Source organism: Limanda limanda, chromosome 6 (assembly GCF_963576545.1).
Source record: "Limanda limanda chromosome 6, fLimLim1.1, whole genome shotgun sequence".
NCBI classification, from domain to species: Eukaryota; Metazoa; Chordata; class Actinopteri; order Pleuronectiformes; family Pleuronectidae; genus Limanda; species Limanda limanda.
Genome location: NC_083641.1, coordinates 27,828,879 through 27,847,227, shown reverse-complemented (window position 1 = coordinate 27,847,227; position 18,349 = coordinate 27,828,879). Strand labels below are relative to the sequence as shown.

The 18,349-nt window shown below is 45.1% G+C and overlaps 1 protein-coding gene across 3 annotated transcripts in view; it reads right to left on the bottom strand.

Moving 5' to 3' along the window:
- Positions 1-15,353, bottom strand: part of LOC133003470 (spectrin beta chain, non-erythrocytic 4-like) — a 44,042-nt gene extending 28,689 nt beyond the window's left edge. For all 3 annotated transcript variants that reach the window (XM_061073220.1, XM_061073221.1, XM_061073222.1), the window contains exons 1-21: positions 15,209-15,353; positions 14,945-15,096; positions 14,479-14,652; positions 10,317-10,408; positions 10,110-10,190; positions 9,357-9,472; positions 9,154-9,266; positions 8,760-8,947; positions 7,402-7,519; positions 7,101-7,259; positions 6,685-6,987; positions 6,430-6,580; positions 5,903-6,039; positions 5,288-5,437; positions 4,576-4,944; positions 4,277-4,491; positions 4,050-4,187; positions 1,148-1,388; positions 892-1,050; positions 375-505; positions 36-261 (exon numbers count right to left, since the gene is read on the bottom strand). In XM_061073220.1, coding sequence (XP_060929203.1) covers positions 36-261; positions 375-505; positions 892-1,050; positions 1,148-1,388; positions 4,050-4,187; positions 4,277-4,491; positions 4,576-4,944; positions 5,288-5,437; positions 5,903-6,039; positions 6,430-6,580; positions 6,685-6,987; positions 7,101-7,259; positions 7,402-7,519; positions 8,760-8,947; positions 9,154-9,266; positions 9,357-9,472; positions 10,110-10,190; positions 10,317-10,408; positions 14,479-14,652; positions 14,945-15,096; positions 15,209-15,353 — 3,558 coding nt within the window. The remainder of the gene's footprint in view (positions 1-35; positions 262-374; positions 506-891; positions 1,051-1,147; positions 1,389-4,049; positions 4,188-4,276; positions 4,492-4,575; positions 4,945-5,287; positions 5,438-5,902; positions 6,040-6,429; positions 6,581-6,684; positions 6,988-7,100; positions 7,260-7,401; positions 7,520-8,759; positions 8,948-9,153; positions 9,267-9,356; positions 9,473-10,109; positions 10,191-10,316; positions 10,409-14,478; positions 14,653-14,944; positions 15,097-15,208) is intronic.
- Positions 15,354-18,349: the final 2,996 nt, after the last annotated feature.

The window sequence follows — 18,349 nt, the reverse complement described above, 5'->3', positions numbered from 1 at the left end:
GAATGACGTCCTCCTTTTCTCTTTCTTCGTCTCACCTGGTTATTGAGGAAGGACTCGGCCTGTTTAACGTCTCGCAGGAACAGATGGAAGATATGAGCCTGGACCAGAACGTCTCTCCTGCTCTCCCACATCTCCAGCAGTTTATTCCAGCCGACATCGAGCTTCTGGAGCCACTGCTGCAGAGCGGCCTGAGGCAGAGGAGCCTCCTCGTGCTCCAGCAGCTCGTTCATGGCCTGCAGCCGCTCGTAGTCCTCTTCATACCTGCACAGAGAAAGTCCCCATTCGTCATTTACTCAGGATCTCATGAGTTTTAAGGATCTTTCAGGAAGATTGGGTTACGGATCAAACACCATCAAAACCATCAGGTCACCCACCGTCCGATCTCCTCCTTCAGGGCAGCGTGTTTGTTGATGAGTTTCTCGGCCTCCTCCAGGTTGTTGGGCAGCTGGTCGGAGGCAGCGGACGTCTGGGTCCCGACCAACCAGGTGAGGAACGAGTCCAGGTCCTGAGAGCAGGGAGAGAGCAGCTGCAGTTACACATCATCCATGCTACTGGGACCCTGCATGCGTCTGGAATAACGTGATCTCTCTTAGGTTCTCCAGAATTATGTCCCGATTACTGCCTCTAAGTTTGCAGCAAATACAGTTTCCTACAGTTTACTTCACCAAGCAAACAATTTATCCAACACCATGTTTCAGTCTTGGTTGTTTTTCTCTTGCCCTGAAGCAGTTTCCTTGTTTCATGTGAAAAAAGATCAAACTATCCCTGTAAATGTTTTAATTAAACAAGGTAAGGTTGCTGCTGCTCTGGAGCACGAGTTGTTTTGCCTTGAAACAATAAGTAAGTCAAAGCAGCATGAGAAATAGATTCCTTGTCCTTATCCCTGTGTACCTGTATGAAGCTCTGCAGCCTCCCGGCCACCAGCAGCGAGTCCTCGCATCCCTGCAGCGTGCGTTTCAGCTCCTCCCACTCCAGGCTGATGCCATCGAACGGTACGAGAACGTCCATGGTCCGGCCGGAATGAACCGAGGCCAGATGCTCCGCCTCCTCCTGCATCACCAAACACAGACAGCGGTAATGTGATTGTAGCCGTTTATTCAGCTGTTCATATCTGGGGACACAACAGAACTCGTGTATGTTTGCGAACCTGCAGATGCATCAGTTTGGGCTCCAGGACCGACAGGGCTCCCTCCATGGTGGACAGGCGTCGCTGCAGAGCCAGGACTCCGCCCAGGTCACTGCCCACGTACTGGGTGGAGTCGATGGCTTTTCTCTTGTCCTGGATCTGAGACTTGATCTCTGCACACTCCAGCAAGTAGTTCTGCAGACGCTGCATGGCGTCCAGCTGATCCTTCTTCTGCTCCACCAGCTCCACGATGCTGTTCCACCTGGTGTGATGAGGCGGGCAGGAGAGAGGGATGAAGAAAGACAAGGGATATGAAGACAAACGTTATTTATTCTTACAACCTACTGGAGATTATTCATGTCAGAACTAAACGTGTAATATGCTCAGGGTCTCTCAGTCAAAACAATAACTGAGACCCAGTTTGATGACGTTGTGAAGCAGCGTGGGATCGTGCCAATGAAAATCAACTCACCAAAACTCAGTTGCTAATTATATTTACATAATTTATTAAAGTTTTATGAATGAATAATTAAACAATGAATAATTATGATCTATTATGACTGACCGATGCAAACTGTGTGTGTCATAACAAAGCCTCGGGTAAAGAGGATATTCATTTACACACAATCAGATTTGAATAAGTACAAACTGTAGGATTCTAATTTAGTTGTTCGAGCATCAAATGAAATGCAGCCGATGTGTCAGGAGTTAAATATATCACAGCTAAAATCAGCTGAATATATTTAACCACCCTCTTGTAACTCTGGGTCTTTTGCTGATTATGAAACACAACTCTGAGTCAGTTATTTTGACTTTGAGAAGAGACGAGCTGCATCATATCTAAAACACACGTTAAACCCACTGATATGATGAATTGCTATGATCTGTTAATGTTTATCTGAGATGGTTGATTCCAGCCCAGGCCTCGTCTGCTCACCATATCGTCACACAATATGTTCTCCTGATTCTGCTCCAGACCAGCAGGTCTCCACACACACACACACACACACAGACACACACACACCCACACACCCACAGACACAGACATACACAGACACACACAGCCTTGTGACTGTAATGAGGTAATGGCAGCGTCACTGAGCGGCAGAAACAGCGCTCAGCCGGCCGGACGGGAAACCGCTCGGTGACACTGAGCTGCACGAGTCGTCTCACAGATCAGATCAGCAGCTTTCAGGTGTGAGCTGGTCGCTGCTTCACCAATATGATCTATACTCTGTGGATGAATTTATGCAAGGACATAGAGGTGAATAAACTCTTCGCAAAATTAGTTTTTATGCATTTATCTATTTATATTCAACGGATATTGTGATATTATGCAGTAAAAGTGAACTGAATTGTAATCATTCATACCAGCCGATGATTATTTTGTGTGTTAGTTTTTTTTATTTTTGGGACAACTGCTCTCGCCTGGTCTTGACTGAGGCAGCCAGCACAGATGGTCGCCCTGAGACCAGCTCCACATGCCAAGGTCACGAGATTCATGGACACCCGGCCGTCGCGGACACGGCTGCCAGACGCACCAGTGGTCAGGGAATATGACCGAGATGGATAAGAAAGCCAGGTCCTTTCACAGGGTGGTCTTGGCCGGATGTTGCCAGAGATTAACATGCCAGACAAACAGAGAGGGAGCCAGATAACGAAGGACTGGTGCAGCAGATGCACAGAAGAGATACTGTGTCTGCTGTCATTTTACATTTACATCTCAGGCACTGATGGAAGGAGCAGAGGAGACGTAGAAGTCCAGCGTCTTCCTACAAGACTGCAACTGAGAGGACGTGAGGCCTTGGTGAGAAACAGTACCCTTACCACTAATCACTTCCTCTCGACTCTTTAGGTATCAGCAGCCGTCACTAGGTACTGGACCATAACTGAGGTCGTGGAACACAGAGACCTTTATAAAAAGTAAATGTTTTTAAATAGCTAAAAATGTTGTCTGGATCTCAAACGCCTATGATGTGTATCACTGTCTGTTTCACGTGGAGAAATGTGAGACTGACGTGATAAAAGAAACTAGTGGGATTGCAAACAGTGAACAGTGAACAGAAGATGGCGTCTTGGCCTGAATATCTGCCGTCTCCTCCCAAAAATATTGTCCGTTGCCCCAAAAGGCTCATTTGTTTTCAGTCGATAGCTGCCGGGCTCCGACACTGGCCCAGGAGGAGTATTATCAGTAGTGATGTAGTCATTCACTACGTTTACATGATGGCATAAACCCAATTTCGGCTGAAGCCCGGTTTCTCTATCCATGGGGGGTTAACTGCTCTATCTCAGGGTACATGGCACTGAGAAATCCGACTCTTGTCCGAAAGCATTTCATACCCCGCTACGATAGGTGGCGCTGTTTTCGTTACAGCTAGTGGTGACTACCAACAAAAAAAAACAACAGCCTTCAACTCAGCATGCGAGAAAGATGACGAACGGAGAGCAAGGTGAAGCTACGTCCCTCTACATGATGTTGTGCATGTTTACTCTAGGAGTAGTGCGAATGCGAACGGCGCATTTGATTAGAATGGTCAGGGTCACGGCCAGGGAGGGAGGGGGGGGGGGCAGGATCTCAAGCATGCGCAAAAAAAAACGTCATCTCCAGTTGTTGTCTAGCTTCCAAAGTTACATGCGCGCGTTGTCCGATATACAGCCAAATCCGATCGCTTATCTGGGGGTGGTTATCCGACTTCAGTCGGACACAAGAAATCTAGATTTGTGGAGTTACATGACATGGATCTTCGATTGAAACCGGACAACGCCAGAAATCGAGTTTCAATCGGACACATGTAACCGCAGTGATTGTAATCTGTGATCTTCTATTAGTGGTTGCAGGAGCACTTCTTGTTCAGCTGATGTCATGTCGTTGGTCAAACTAAACGTATTTGTAAAAGCTGTAAATGCAGTTTTGTAACCGTACCTGGAGTTGAGATGGTCCTGACAGCCTCTGACCTCTGTGGAAGACGGATGACATCCATCCAGGAGCTGCTGAACTATCTGATTGACGTCCAGGATCCTTCCCATCAGGCTGTTCATCTCCTGGTCCAGACTCTCAAACCTACGACAAAGGGCATTGATGCACAGGATCTGTCAGAGCTCTGTATGATTACAATAAATACGAATATAAATCTATGAGTGGTTCCTCACCTGTGTGCCACCACCTCCACTTCCTCCAGCCTCTCGGGGATCTCCATCTTGTCCAGCCACTGCTCCTTCTCATCGATCCACAGCTCGCAGGCGTTGACCTCACTGAACATGTGGTAGACGGCGAGGGCGTCGTGGAGCCACTGCTGCCGGAGCACGGCCACCTCGGCCACCTCGGTGTACAGCTGCTCCACCTCGGCCATACGGACCTGCACCTCCTGCACAGAGGAGAGGAGAGAGCAACGATTACATTAAGAGGTCAATTAAAAGACAGAAAGAGACATCTCCGACCCTTCACCCACCTCCTGATCACGGTATCGCAGAGGCAGCGCCACCATGTGTTTGCGCAGCGTCACCACATGCATCCGATGTTTGTCGACAGCCTCGCTGACGCCTCGGTGCTTCTTCAGCAGCGACTGAGTCGAGTACTCGTCGTGTCCAAAGTCCTCGCTGGAGACCAGGCGGTAAGCGTCCTGCAGCCAGACCACCAGGTCGTCTGTCTCCGTGGAGAACTGGAAAAAGTGGAGCGCCTCCTGCAGGTGGTCGAGACGCTGCGCCGCCTGGTCCTCCAGCTCCTTCCACTCCTCCTTCACCTCCATGATGCGCTCCTGGATCCCCGCGGTGCCGAAGCTCTTCTCGCTCAGGATCTGCTTCCCCCTCTTCATGGTGTTCTGGAGGAGTGGGGGAGGTGGGAGGTGGAGGGATATCACGTTACAGAGCAGAGGCCAATATTTCAAATTTAATGGGGTGATTTTTGATTTAAAAGGCATCAAAACCAAATCATTATCATGGTGTGAAAAGTGTTATGGTGGTAAACTCTGAAGAGCTGAGGAAACCTAATAATTAACATACATGACTCATCTTTAAGGAGGAGCTGCACCTCACATCTAACCACAACTGCTAATGAATCTCTTTACTGACGTACATGGAGCTCGGAACAGAAACTCCAGGTACTGCAGTTATACCAAGTGCTGATTCACTCACTCACACACACACACACACACACACACACACCTGCAGCAGCGACCGGTGAGCCAGCAGTTCTCCAGCCAGAGTCTTGTGCTTCTGTAGTAGCCTCAGCACGCTGCTCAGGTCCTTCCCGTAGCCCTGAGCTCCCAGGATGGAGCTCTTCTCTCGGATCCAGGCCTCCGACTCCTCCAGCTCCTGCAGTAGCACACGCACATGCTCATTAAGTTTAGATTTTTACTTTTCAACCCCAAAAAACATACATGTTTCATAAACTTACCTAAGAAAAAATATATTTAATGAAATAAGAAACGAGCGAGTGGCCATAGAGATGTGGGAAGCGTGATAATCGTTAATACATAAGGATAATGGCAAATGGTCTCTCTTGACATTCAAAGTGTTGCATTTAGTTGTTTAAATGAAAAGCGACCGATTTGTTTTGCAAATGAAAGTAAAGAGTTAGAGAGAAGAACCCTGCTTCCTCTCTCATCTCCACACAATTGTCGGTTTCATGAAGCTTAAGACATTTTCATATGCCCTTCCAATTCTTCTATAAAAGAGCTGTGAAAGGTTTCCACTGTTTGAAGTCTCCAACAAACACACGAGTGCAACGCCCCCTCGGCTCAAGGGGAATATTCAACACAACCTTTCAAAGCGTCCCACCTGAAAAAAGGCCCAGAGCTGTCTGGACTCCTCCAGCTCCGCGTGTCTCTTCACTGCCAGTTGCTTGAGCTCCTCCAGACAGGAAGACACGTGGTTGACCCGGTTACAGATCACCTGAGGGTCGCACGGCTGGTAACCTGAGGGGCCACAACATGAGGTTAGTGTCCAGAGATAATCTGAGCTGGATTATCAACAAACAAAAAAACATAGACTGGGTTTACTGATATTAGGTTTCCTAAAATCTACTTTCCCTTTGAGTCAAGGTCAAATAGTGCAAATCTTGGTGATCATTAAAAGCTTATAAGGGTTTAACACTAAAACCTGAAGCTCTACTGTAATGGTGTGATGCTCTTGTCAATGTTAGTACCAATAACTGTTGTTGGAATCTTGGAATTCAAAACAGATCATTTTCACTTTGCTGTTCTGCATCATCTCAGTGTATATAGCTACAGACAGATCAGAATAAATAGTTTAAAAGTGTGTGTGTGTGTGTGTGTGTGTGTGTGTGTGTGTGTGTGTGTGTGTACCCTCTATCGTGGTAAATTTGAGCGCAGCTGTGTTGAGCGTCTCCACCCTCTCCGCCTGCACAGCGATGTCGGCCTCCTGCAGGCTGTGTTTCTGCAGCAGGTCGTCCACCTCCAGGAGATGTTTCCCAAAGTCCTTTGACAGCAGCTGGACCTGAGAGGGACGCAGAGGGACGGAGGGACAAGAGGACAAATGAGAATTTCATTTCTTCTCCACTGTTTCTACTGATTTAACAGGATGATAGTCTCTCTCCAGACCTGTATGTCCTCCATCCAGTCGATCATGTAAACCATGTCCTGGAAGGTCTTCTGCAGGGCCAGGTTCTTCTCCAGCCGGGTCCTCCTCCCGGCCACCAGCTCCTTCAGCAGAGACCACTGCCCCAGGATGTTCTCCTTACGAGCCAGGATACGTCGGATGTCGTAGTATCCTTCCGTCTCCATCTCTGCTGAGAGTTCCACCACCACTCCGATTCGCTCTTCATACGAGGCGATGTCTGCTTCTATGGCCTCATGTTTCTTCATGGCCGCCTCCACTGCCGGCAGGTCGTAGCCAAAATTGTCCTGTAGGAGGAGACGAGGAAGAAGAGACAATGAAACGAGAGTGTCTGAGGAAACGATGGCAGAACAAGTGGTCCAGAGAGGATTGACCTCTGGTTCAGTCCTCAGACCATTACCTGGGATACAAGCCTCTGGTTTTCGTTGAGCCAGGCTTGTCTCATGGTGGTTTTGTGGTCAAAGCGCTGAGCCAGCAATTCCAACTTCTCCTGGCGAATCAGCTCCTTGCGCAGGGCCACACCCCTCTCATGCTCCGCCTTCTCGAGCCTCTCCCAGGCCTGGACAGGAAATGACAGAACAGACTTTAGTTGGCGTCAATGTGATGAAAAATACTAAAGGTTAAACAGTCAAAGTTAGACTGCAGGTTTCCCTCTGAATGATTCAGAGGCTTGAGACGTCAAATAGAAAAGGAAGTTGGACCTTGTTGATGTCTGAGATCAGCTTCCCCTCATGAGGCACATAGAGTTTCTGGTTGTTGGCTCTGAGTTTGCTTTGGATGGTGAAGAGAAGAACCTCCAGATTTCCCTTCTCCTGAAACCTGAGTGAGAAACAAAAAAACGTTTAGAATATTGTTCTGACCTCTTCTCTTCTGTTTTTTCAAGGAAACCCTAAATAAGTTATTCAGGGATTCAGCGTCTTGATCAAGGACACAGCACAGCATGATGCCTGCTGACATGGAGCTCTGAGGACTCTGGGTAAAGGACGACTTCTTGCTCACTGTGCCAACCTGGTGTCACTGGGATTCTTCACTCTGGGGGAGTTTACTTTCTGTACCTGGATGTTTATCACTGCTTCGAAGCAAAAACAAATAGTACAAAAGCCCTAAATGTGAAAGATTTACCTTGAATTAAAAACACGTTCAATTGCTTTATGAAAGGCGTCAACAAGAGAATTTTAATTTGCACATGGGCTCTTGAGTGTCTTGAGAAGAATTATTTTCATGATAAATTTATCTCAGAATTAATTTATTGTCTGCAAACTGTCAGAAAATATTGAAATGACAATTGCAATTTTCCCAGAGTGAAACAATTCAAATATGTTTATCATACATGAAAAAAAAGAAGAAGAATGACTCATTATCTGTGCATTTTTTTAGAATTAGCATCGTGTGTGTGTGTTTGTGTGTGCAGTGTCCTTGCATTTTGAATAAATCATAAATGGACTGTTGGTCATTTGTCTTGGACAGAAACACTTGACTCATGCAAAGTGAGTCAACTGGACATTAACCCAGAGTGTAACAAGACGTATTGCATCATTGACTGTGCATATCCGTGTGTGTGTGTGTGTGTGTGTGTGTGTGTGTGTGTGTGTGTGTGTGTGTGTGTGTGTGTGTGTGTGTAGCATCATGGCTGCCTGTGTGTAGTAACACTGATCCTGATGAGGCTGGACTCAAAGCTCGAGGCTCAGTGGATCCGTGTTTGATGCAGTTTCATGCCTGCATCCAAACACAGCAACACATGGTCACTTCCCATTCCACTCCTCAAGAGACAAGTGCAACAACAGATGAAAAGTTGATTCTATCTGTGAGAAGTAAAACCTTCACTCATTAAACGTCGCTGCTGTGGGTCCATTTATTTCAGTAAATGAATTTGAATTTAAAACAATATGAGTTGAATAATCTGTTAACTTTATCACCAGGCATAATAAAACAAGACTTAAAGAAATTAAAAATGGGACCGAACCGAAAACCTTTTCGCATCAACCCTGGTGATCAATGTATAAATCAATATTCATAATTCTGCAGCAGGACGGATGGTACAGAAGCAAACAGATCGTACTTGATGGGCTTCTCTATGGTGCAGTAGGTGGTGAAGGCCTGAAGCTGCTGCTGAACGCCGGTCAGTGAGTTGGCAAACTTCTGGTTGCTGATGATGGCGATGGTCTTTTCGATCCAGTCCAGCAGGTCGGACGCCAGCTCTTCGTAGCGGTTGATGATTTTCTCGGCTTCGACACAGTTCTCGAGTACCTGAAGAAGATTGAAAGAGGAAGAGTTATGATGAAGCAGAAGGTGGAAGTCAGGAACGACAAAATGTTCAGAATTCTTTTGTTGTTGGATTTTCTCTCTTCAATTACTGCCGTTTCAGCCTGATGACACTGCAGGTCCTTTAAATTCAAAAGTAAAGGCTGCTCCAGTGCTGTGTTAGCCTGATGTGGATTCACACAGATTGTTACCTTGCCGACCCTCTTGCCCTCCACAATAAGAGCCTTCATCTTGGAAAAGTAGTGGTAGTAGGAGACCACATAGGTGATGATAGACTTTTCATCTGGGTTCTCTGTGTTAACATCTGCACCAGAGGAAGGAGACAGGAAGCAGAGTATTAAACATCCGTTCAACTTTTAGATTGAATGTGCTCTAATCAGTTGAACCTTCTCACCCTCGGGGTCCAGCAGCTTGGTGAGGCCCAGGTTCTGCTCTGCGATGTTGAAGGCTTGCTGCAGGTTGTGAGTTGCATTGGAGCGCGTCAGCTTGTGGAACTCTATCAGGTCGGGTCTGAAGGGAGAAAAGCGATAAGAATTTATATAGTCAAACCTCTTCTACTGTAGAACTTTCCCTGAACATAAACACGTGACTTTTGATGATCACCCAGTTTGCTGAAGACTATTTGTTATGAAAATGGTCAATCTTGAATCTGTTCGGTGCTGGTATATTGGTTTGATTATGGAACTGCCCATGATATACTGTGTTATTGGGTGTTTTCACTCATCTCCCCTCGCAACACAAGTTGGGTCAATTCATTTCTCCCATTTTGGACATAGGGTGTTTTTTATTGTTGTGTTTAGATAATTGTTGACATTTCTGTCTGTTAGTTTGGTGACCAACTTAAATCATAATTAAATAAAACCTCCAAAGCGTGTTGCGGTCGTTTTTCTTTACATAAAAATCAAGGAAAACTGAAAAAAACATAAACAGTCTCATTATTGTCACAACCATTAATTATGATCATGTGAAAAACTCAGCACAAGACATCAGAACATATAAATACGTAGTAACAGTGTGGGCTGAATATTGCACAGCCGTCGTGTGTGTGTCTGTGTTTTGAATCCTCAGTTGTTGAATCATCTTGTGGTTGACACCAGTTCCAGCTTCCAATTATAATCGTGAGTAATGTGTTAAAAGTAATTATCACCTGTGTCTGTGAATGAGGGCGTTGAAGGCGAGGCCGTCTCTCCAGCAGGTGGTGAAGTTCTGGATGTTGACCTCAGGGTACCTGGACCACGGAGAAGCTTCGTTAAACATGAACCGAGGAGAACCATAACTCTGACATATCAACTTAACTCATTGTTAAACATGACATTTCCCAGTATACACGTGTCTATAGGATCCCAGTGCTCACCCTGCGGTCTTCATCTGGCACCAGAGCAGCAGAGCGTCCTTGGCAGAGCGAGTTTCTCTGTTGTCCTCCGTTTCTATTTTGATCACCTGGATCTGAAAGGAAACACAACAGCCACAGTTCAGCATTGAAGAGAGAGACAATGTGACACAGACCCGACAACATTTGATTTCATACACTCACAGTTCAGGTGTTTACTTGTTAGCCAATAAAACTGCAAAGACATGTCAGCATCAGAGTTGTTTGCAGATAATACAACTTTGATTGTACAGATTAAAAAAATGCAGAAAAAAAGATGTCTTAATATTTCTATTCTGCATAAACAAATTATGTTTATAAAGTTTATGGTTAAACTGTAAAATATCAAGCCTCATGTATATACGGGTCTGGCTCAGCTGCTGAAAACTGTGTCTACTAGTTTCAATGTTAGGCAAATAGACTTACTTCCTATTTACTATACGTTACATATATATATATATATATATTATATTGCTGCCATTATATTTTAGTGTCACAATATGTGGCAGGAATTTTATATATTGTTTTTGGACATTAACTGCTCAAAGTCCCACAATCATTTTTATCATAGACTTGTCAGTGACAGTTGATTATTTACAATTTCAGTTAACTTCTCACTACAGGGTCAAATACTGAGTGTCTAAAGTATATTAGTAAGTAGTAAGTATGAGGAGCAGAGAAGGAGAGAATGAGCCAGCAAGTGAAAGTTACCAGACTGATGAGCTAACCGTGGTTGAGTCAAATGATCACATATCAATAAATCATAAGCAGTGATTCGATCCGTTATTTAAGAGTTGACCCATGAAGACTCTGATCAGGGCAGAACATCCGATCACAGTCAAATCCTGATGAAACCGTGACTTTTGTCCTGAAACACCGAAGTGAACTCGCACAGTGAGAAAGAAATACAGTAAAGAGTGATTTCAGTGTGTAGACAGAGTTCGGAGCCATTAGAGCGCCTGATGAGAGGTGACAGCCATTCAGCCAATCACGTCACAGTGACATGATCCAAGGTAATTGGGGACCTGACACCCACGAATCAGCTGCTACCCACATCGTTAGGAACAACATGGGACGCGCACACACACACACACACACACACACACACACACACACACAAACACAAACACAAACACACACACACACACACACACACACACACACACACACACACACACACACACACACACACACACACACACACACACACACACACACTCACTATAAATGAAGAGAGAGAGAAACTGGCACAAGATGTTGTTTCAGCTGCAGAGACATAATTTATGAATAAACAAAGAAACAGCTGAAAGGATCTGAATTTGGAGAAAGTTGAAATATAATTGAAAATTATTTTAAGGGCCATTTTATGACATTATCAACATTTATTTTTTATGTAAAACCCATTTTTCATTACTTCTCATGACCCAATGCTAAATGCTTAAATGCAAATATGCAAACACTCAGGGAGCTGATATTGAAAACACAGTCTACTGGGTGTAATAGGATTATTATTATTATAAAGTATGATGCATCTTGTCAAGTTGACCAATGGGTCTTGATTCAGGTTCATTGTAAAGAGCAATGATCTGTGTGAAAGCACATGCATAAATTACACCCCCCCCCCTCCCTAACCACACACACACACACACACACAGTAAGAGAACCCCCGAGCCAAACCAACACTATAATTGAAGTTGCTGCAAATAATAACGCTGTGTTATTATTTGTGTACGGTTCTATAAACGCATTCAGGATTTACCTTTTCCTTCGCCTGTCACTCCTCTGCCCTCGTCCCCCTCTCTTTCTCTCTTTCTCTCTCCCTCTTTCTGCCTGTGTGCAGTTTCACTTGCTGCAGTGGTTGGGTCCTATACCTGCTGACTGGGCAAACTCACTCCCTCTCTCACCACGGAGGAAGGGGCGAACGGGGCAGTGACTGACCCTGAATACACATCTTAGGATTTGGGATCAAACCTGAGACTCTGTTAGTATCAGAGTTATAGCTGGAAACAGAAAATGTCACTGGTGTCAGTGTAAACTTGCAAACTACAAAATGTGTCTTTAGCATTTCCAATTTATTCCACATATCTCCGCTCCCCCGACCAGTGGAGGCAGATGTTTGCCCACATTGACTCTGGTCCTATAATTTATTACCGATATTACTTTATATTTTTTCTTATTATGTTATGATTTGGGGCTTCAAATTTAGGTGAATACCTTTGCCATGTATTTTGTGAAGCACGTTGTAGCCTTGTTTTGATAAGTGCTATACAAATACAGTTATTATTATCATAACTAAATGTTCACATTACTTATGTAAATGAATAAAATATGTGGACACTGATATACTTGGTAAAACACTTAAGTTATGTATGTACTAGTGAGTTTGAAATATACGACGATGTCGACTCTGGCTCCAAAAATATGATATCAGCTTCATTTCTGTCCACTGGGAGGAATTGGAGACATATTGTCCATCTTCATATACAGTCTATGGTGAGCATCCGCACACACACACACACACACACACACACACACACACACACACACACACACACACACACACACACACACACACACACACAGTCCCCTTCACTGCTCTCCTTTTATCAGCACATGCAAAATTGAAGAGGCCATCGACGGGCGGCTCGGGGGGGCAGACTGCTGCAGACTCAACTCTGCAGCTGCTCTGATAAACCCACAACACCATCATGTCGTGGAGCAGATCTGTGAGAGATGTGCAAATCTACACTGTAAAGGATGTTTCTAGCTTCAACTGAACTAATAACCTGAATATCATCGGGTCGCCCAACAAATCATGAGCTAATTCTGCTTGCAGTGCTGTTAAATGTGCTTTGTGGTAGGTAGCCAGGACAAGACTGAGTCCCAGGGGACGGCCAGCAGGCGGCTGTGCTGCGTGAATGTTCCAGAGGGGTCGGAAAAATGCTAAACAAGCCTTTCGTGCCGCGGCGGCGCTGTGGCACTGAAGCGTGATGAAGACAAGCCCTGAGCTTCTGCTGTACCCACATGGCAGGAAACGATCCTGTATCACTGCTGCTAAAGGCCTGGAAACCAGTGCACGTGTGTGTGAGCGAGTGTGACAGTATGTGAGGACATGGGTGTAGGTTTGACTAGACCGAGAGACAGAAAGAGAGTGTGTGTGTGTGTGTGTGTGTGTGTGTGTGTGTGTGTGTGTGTGTGTGTGTGTGTGTGTGTGTGTGTGTGTGTGTGTGTGTGTGACCTTGTTGAAGAGCAGACTAGAAGGCGACTGCCGCGGAGCCCTGGGTGACTTTCAGGCTTTCTCCACCAAACCCTGCTGCCTGTCACCGGCGCACACTGATGATGCTGCAGCTGTGAAAACCTCCGGCCTGAACACAAGCGCTGGCAGCTCATCCTAAATGAAGCCACTGCTGATTTTAGCTTCCCAGAGCCTCAGCATGAAGGACATGTGGAAATAACTCAACAAAAAGGCCTCACAGGAATAATCCAATATATGAAACGAACAGGACGCTGCTGACATCACACCCGACCAGCGCTCTGTAGGGGAAGGGGTCGGCTCTGTTGATGCTGGACTCACCAGATCTATGTGATCCATCTTTCCCTCTCAGAGCCAGAGCTGTAAAAGGTCCTGCTCATGAAAACCAATTTCCTTCTGCTGGTTCTTATTAAAAGTGCTCAACTGGCGAAACAAGCTTATTGTGTGAAGCATTCACATGAAACACAAAGAACTGAATCTTCATTCAGCATGTATAATGAGGAGCCTGTGGCCAGAAGGAGAACTCAGGCCTCCACATGCCCTGCAGCTTTCTGCCCTTTGCTCCACGTCTTCCCCATTCTGCAGAATGCATCGATAACCCTGAGCAATGATGCATTTCTGACTGAAGTAGATTCTCAGCTGTCGTGTTTAACCTCAGCTGCTCTCACAAGGTGTCAGCAAACAACCAGGACGGAAATCTCAAGGAGTATTTTTTGTTATGACAATTACTAAAATCACAATGTCCTCAAAGGTAACACTGTAAAAGTCATTTCTAGCTGTTGGCCAAGACTCCGCCAGATGTAACTCACATAACAAGCTGCGATACCAAGTCATCCGATGGTTTTAATATCACTCAGGTGTTGTATTGTATATTGGATATTGGATGGTGTTTACCTGGAAGCGTAGAATAATTGTCCACATGAGGCCCAGAGTGAGACGGTGGTTTCCGTCCACGATGTCGTGGGAGCCGACATTTTCCAGGTGAACCCTCTGCTCCTTAAGGAACTGCAGCGCTTTGTCAACGTTCTCCAGGCAGTGGATCCGCATCCGTCCCCGAGTCGGTCTCGGCTGAGACGAGACAGAGACAGAGGCCCAATCACTACTTTATCATTAAAATACTACTAACAGTCTCCTGTTATATTAGGATACATAATACAGACATTCATATTATCACCATAAGATACTTTAGAAAATCTATCCAGCCATCAGACTGGATTATACAGAGTAAGAACAGGATTCCAGGTAAAGGCTTTTGGTTTTTCCTCCTCGGTGAAGTACAGGAGAAACAAATCATTTATGTACAAGTGTAATAAAATAATACAAGGCCCATTAAGGTTTGGTACTGGTGTGTGTTTCCCACCAGCAGCTCTCCACTGAGCACCTCCAGCAGTCGGGTGAGCATGTATCCATCTCTCAGGTCGTTGTAGAGGTCAGATATACGACAGGACACTCTGGCCAGATGTGAGTTCACCCACTTGGTAAAAGTCTTCTTCTGCACCGCATCTCGTTCATCTGAGAGAAACACAGGAAGCTGCTTTCAGGAAACTAAAAACAACACAGTGCACTGTGTGTACTGATAAACCATCTAATGCAGGTGTGTGCTAATCTGTGTGTGACCTCTGACCTGCCAGGGCCTTGATGCGGGAGCACTCGAACAGCTTGGAGCTGGTGCACTCCGTCTCCCAGAACCCGGAGCCGATTGGTCGGTTATTGTTGTTGAGCTGGCGCTGGGCGTCCGCGTTGTCCAGGTCTGGGGAGGCATTGGCCATCGCGCCCGACGCCCTGGAACACACACACACGAGGACACAGGTCAAACAGACAGGCAGAGAGGACACAGGTCAAACACACAGGCAGAGAGGACACAGGTCAAACACACAGGCAGAGAGGACACAGGTCAAACAGACAGGCAGAGAGGACACAGGTCAAACAGACAGGCAGAGAGGACACAGACAGACAGGAGACATGAAGCCATATGAACACCAATTAAATCACAATATTAAGATCATCTTTAGTGCCAGACTGATATGGATTTAGGGGGTCAATATACAGTAAATATTTTTTTAAAAAGGCTTGTGGCATGTTTTCTGCATATAGAATAAAATGTTTCATCCTGGCAAACATAAATGCTGATATGTCTGTTTTGGACGATTCATATGGACCAACTGTCGGACTCTAATCAGCTCGTCTGTGTTGTCGGCCTTCAAAATAAAGCTTTACTCAGGGAGGATATGGACAGAATGAAGAGGACGGGCGTCACCGCTGTGTTCTCGTCCTCCCTGTGTAACCATCAAACTAATCCCCACAGCTGGGAATCTGTTCACGCTTCACACGTAAACTCCGACTGACTTCACACGCACCTTTTAACCCCAATTTACTCACACACGTTCACTGAACTTCACACTCACCATTCACAGAGAGAAATAACCAATTTAACTGAATGTACAAAAAATATGAGTCACAGCAAAAAGAGAAAAACTGCTCAGGAGTCGATGAAGAAACATTCCTTCCTGTTCGTGAATGATGCAGCACCTGTCCTTAGAATCAGAGCATTTCACAATAGAGAAGCTTAAAATAAAACCTCTCTGATGATCCAAAGGACGGTGGGAGACAGACTGAAAAATATTTGTCTCTCTTATCTCTCCCGTCTCTTCAACTGACGGCTGAACACCTGACGACCGAAATAACTTCACAAAGAAATCACACGGAGCAGCGTGAGAGGTAAGAAAGGGAAACATTCGAAAAACATCCAAATGCAGAAGAAGACAAACCAGCCGCTGACTTAAAGGCCTGACAGCTACGGTTTGTAAGGCTGCAGATATGAGGAAAATATGTCTGTTTATGACTCTGAAATCAAAAATCTATGTATTTTAAATGGATCATGACAGTTTATGTCTTGTAAAGTGACGCCCATAGTTAGTTAGATAGTAAAAGGTAGGATAGACAGGCTGGCATGTAGATCGGAAGGTCGGAAGGTCATTGATCCCAATGGGAGAAATATGAATATTCCAGGATCCCAGATACAGAATAAATACAGGTAAAATAAAGCTATAAAATTGACTTAAATAAAATCTAAAAATGTATTGAAAAAGAACGATATAAGAAATAGTTGTAGTGGTTGATGATGGTTGTTTAGCAGCAGAAGGCAGAGCAGGATATTCAGTCATGTTTAAACATGTTTGTCAAAGAAACTGTTGTGTGTTGTTTACTGGAAAAGGTTTTTATAGATGATTTAAACAGGCTCAAACATGTTAATATGTCAGTTCATCTCATGTTGTCGTGCACACGTGACAGATAGAAAACACAGGCAGTGGTTTTTCCCGGAAAGAGCAGATGTGCCCACAGGATATGAAATATGCCATTTGGTGCTCTTCTCCGAAGCTGCGGACGCTGGAGGAATCCATGTGTGCGTGTTGTGGGAATCACACCCTCGTCCTCACTGAGCGTTTCCACCCGTCAGGCCGAGGGACAAAGCTGATTTAGAAATGTGACGATGGAAACGTCCTGCAGCTTCTGATTTACACGTTTCTGTGACTTCTGATTGTTTTCAGCAATTCAGAAAAACAGGGAAATACACTGTGAAGACGAGTTCCCATCATTTTGTTAAGGGCCACATTTTTTGGCAGCAGGCACTTTTATTTTGTTAATTTTTTAAATTTAAATGCATTGGTTCCTAAGATGTCAATAAGACAAAGAACTATAAGTGAGGCTTTCTATTTTACTGTTTAACCATAAACCTTCAAATGAATAACTAAGAAAACACAAATACAACCAGAAGGAAACAAGCCTACTTCTTATGTAGGGTTAGGGTCATCTATCGGTTACACTTTGGTTCTTTTCTGTTTCCAGTTCACATTCAAACATCTGCAGCTGAAATTAAAGAAATTATCCAGATCTATTTGTATTTCCTGCCCCCCCCCCCATCAGCTGTTTGTTGGGATTCTCTCAAGGCCCCAGAACTGCTCACCTCTCTCTGCACCACAGGAGCCCTTGTCCTTGAAATGCCTCGTAAGATAAAACACAGAACACAGAATGAAAAATGTCCTTTCCCTCTCAATCCCCCTCAGCCCTCTCCCTTCCCCCCATCTCTACCTCCCTCTCTCTCTCTCTCTCTCTCTCTCTCTCTCTCTCTCTCTCTATCTCTCTCTCTCTCTCTCTCTTTCTCTCGCTCTCTCTCTCTCTCTCACACACAAACAAACACACAGAGATATCAATCAAATAAATTAAAAAGACAGATGCACCGATGCAAAATTCACAGATTTAATGTGAAATTAATGAAAGTCTGAACAGCAGGATGTGTGTTTGTATCACATGTTTACATTAATTAAAACCGGATCAAACGATTTCAACGATTACGAGTTGGTGGTTGATTCATTATGGTTTCCAGTGAAAGATTAGAAGCGGTTCTGTGGGACTGAAGCTGCTGTGAAGGGCTCAGACGTTTCCCTGACTTTTTCTGCTTCAACCTTTCTGCTGTAAATCTCTTTGTCCTCCACCTCTTTTTATTCCGGCCTCTTCCCTCCTCCTCCACCGCCACAGAACCCGAGCTCACAGTTGTCACTGTACCTAAACCACTGGAAAACAACGCAGCCATATCGAGTAAATGTCACGGTGCCCTGCACGGCCGTGCGAGGAGGGGCAGTTGTGCTCATGCACTTAGCTGCTCTCCCCGGAGTGAATAACAGCCAAACATTATGGTGCTTTCTGTGGGATGAGGAGGCAGATGGTGGACTGCAGCAGAACCCAACACAGAAGAAAAACCAGTATC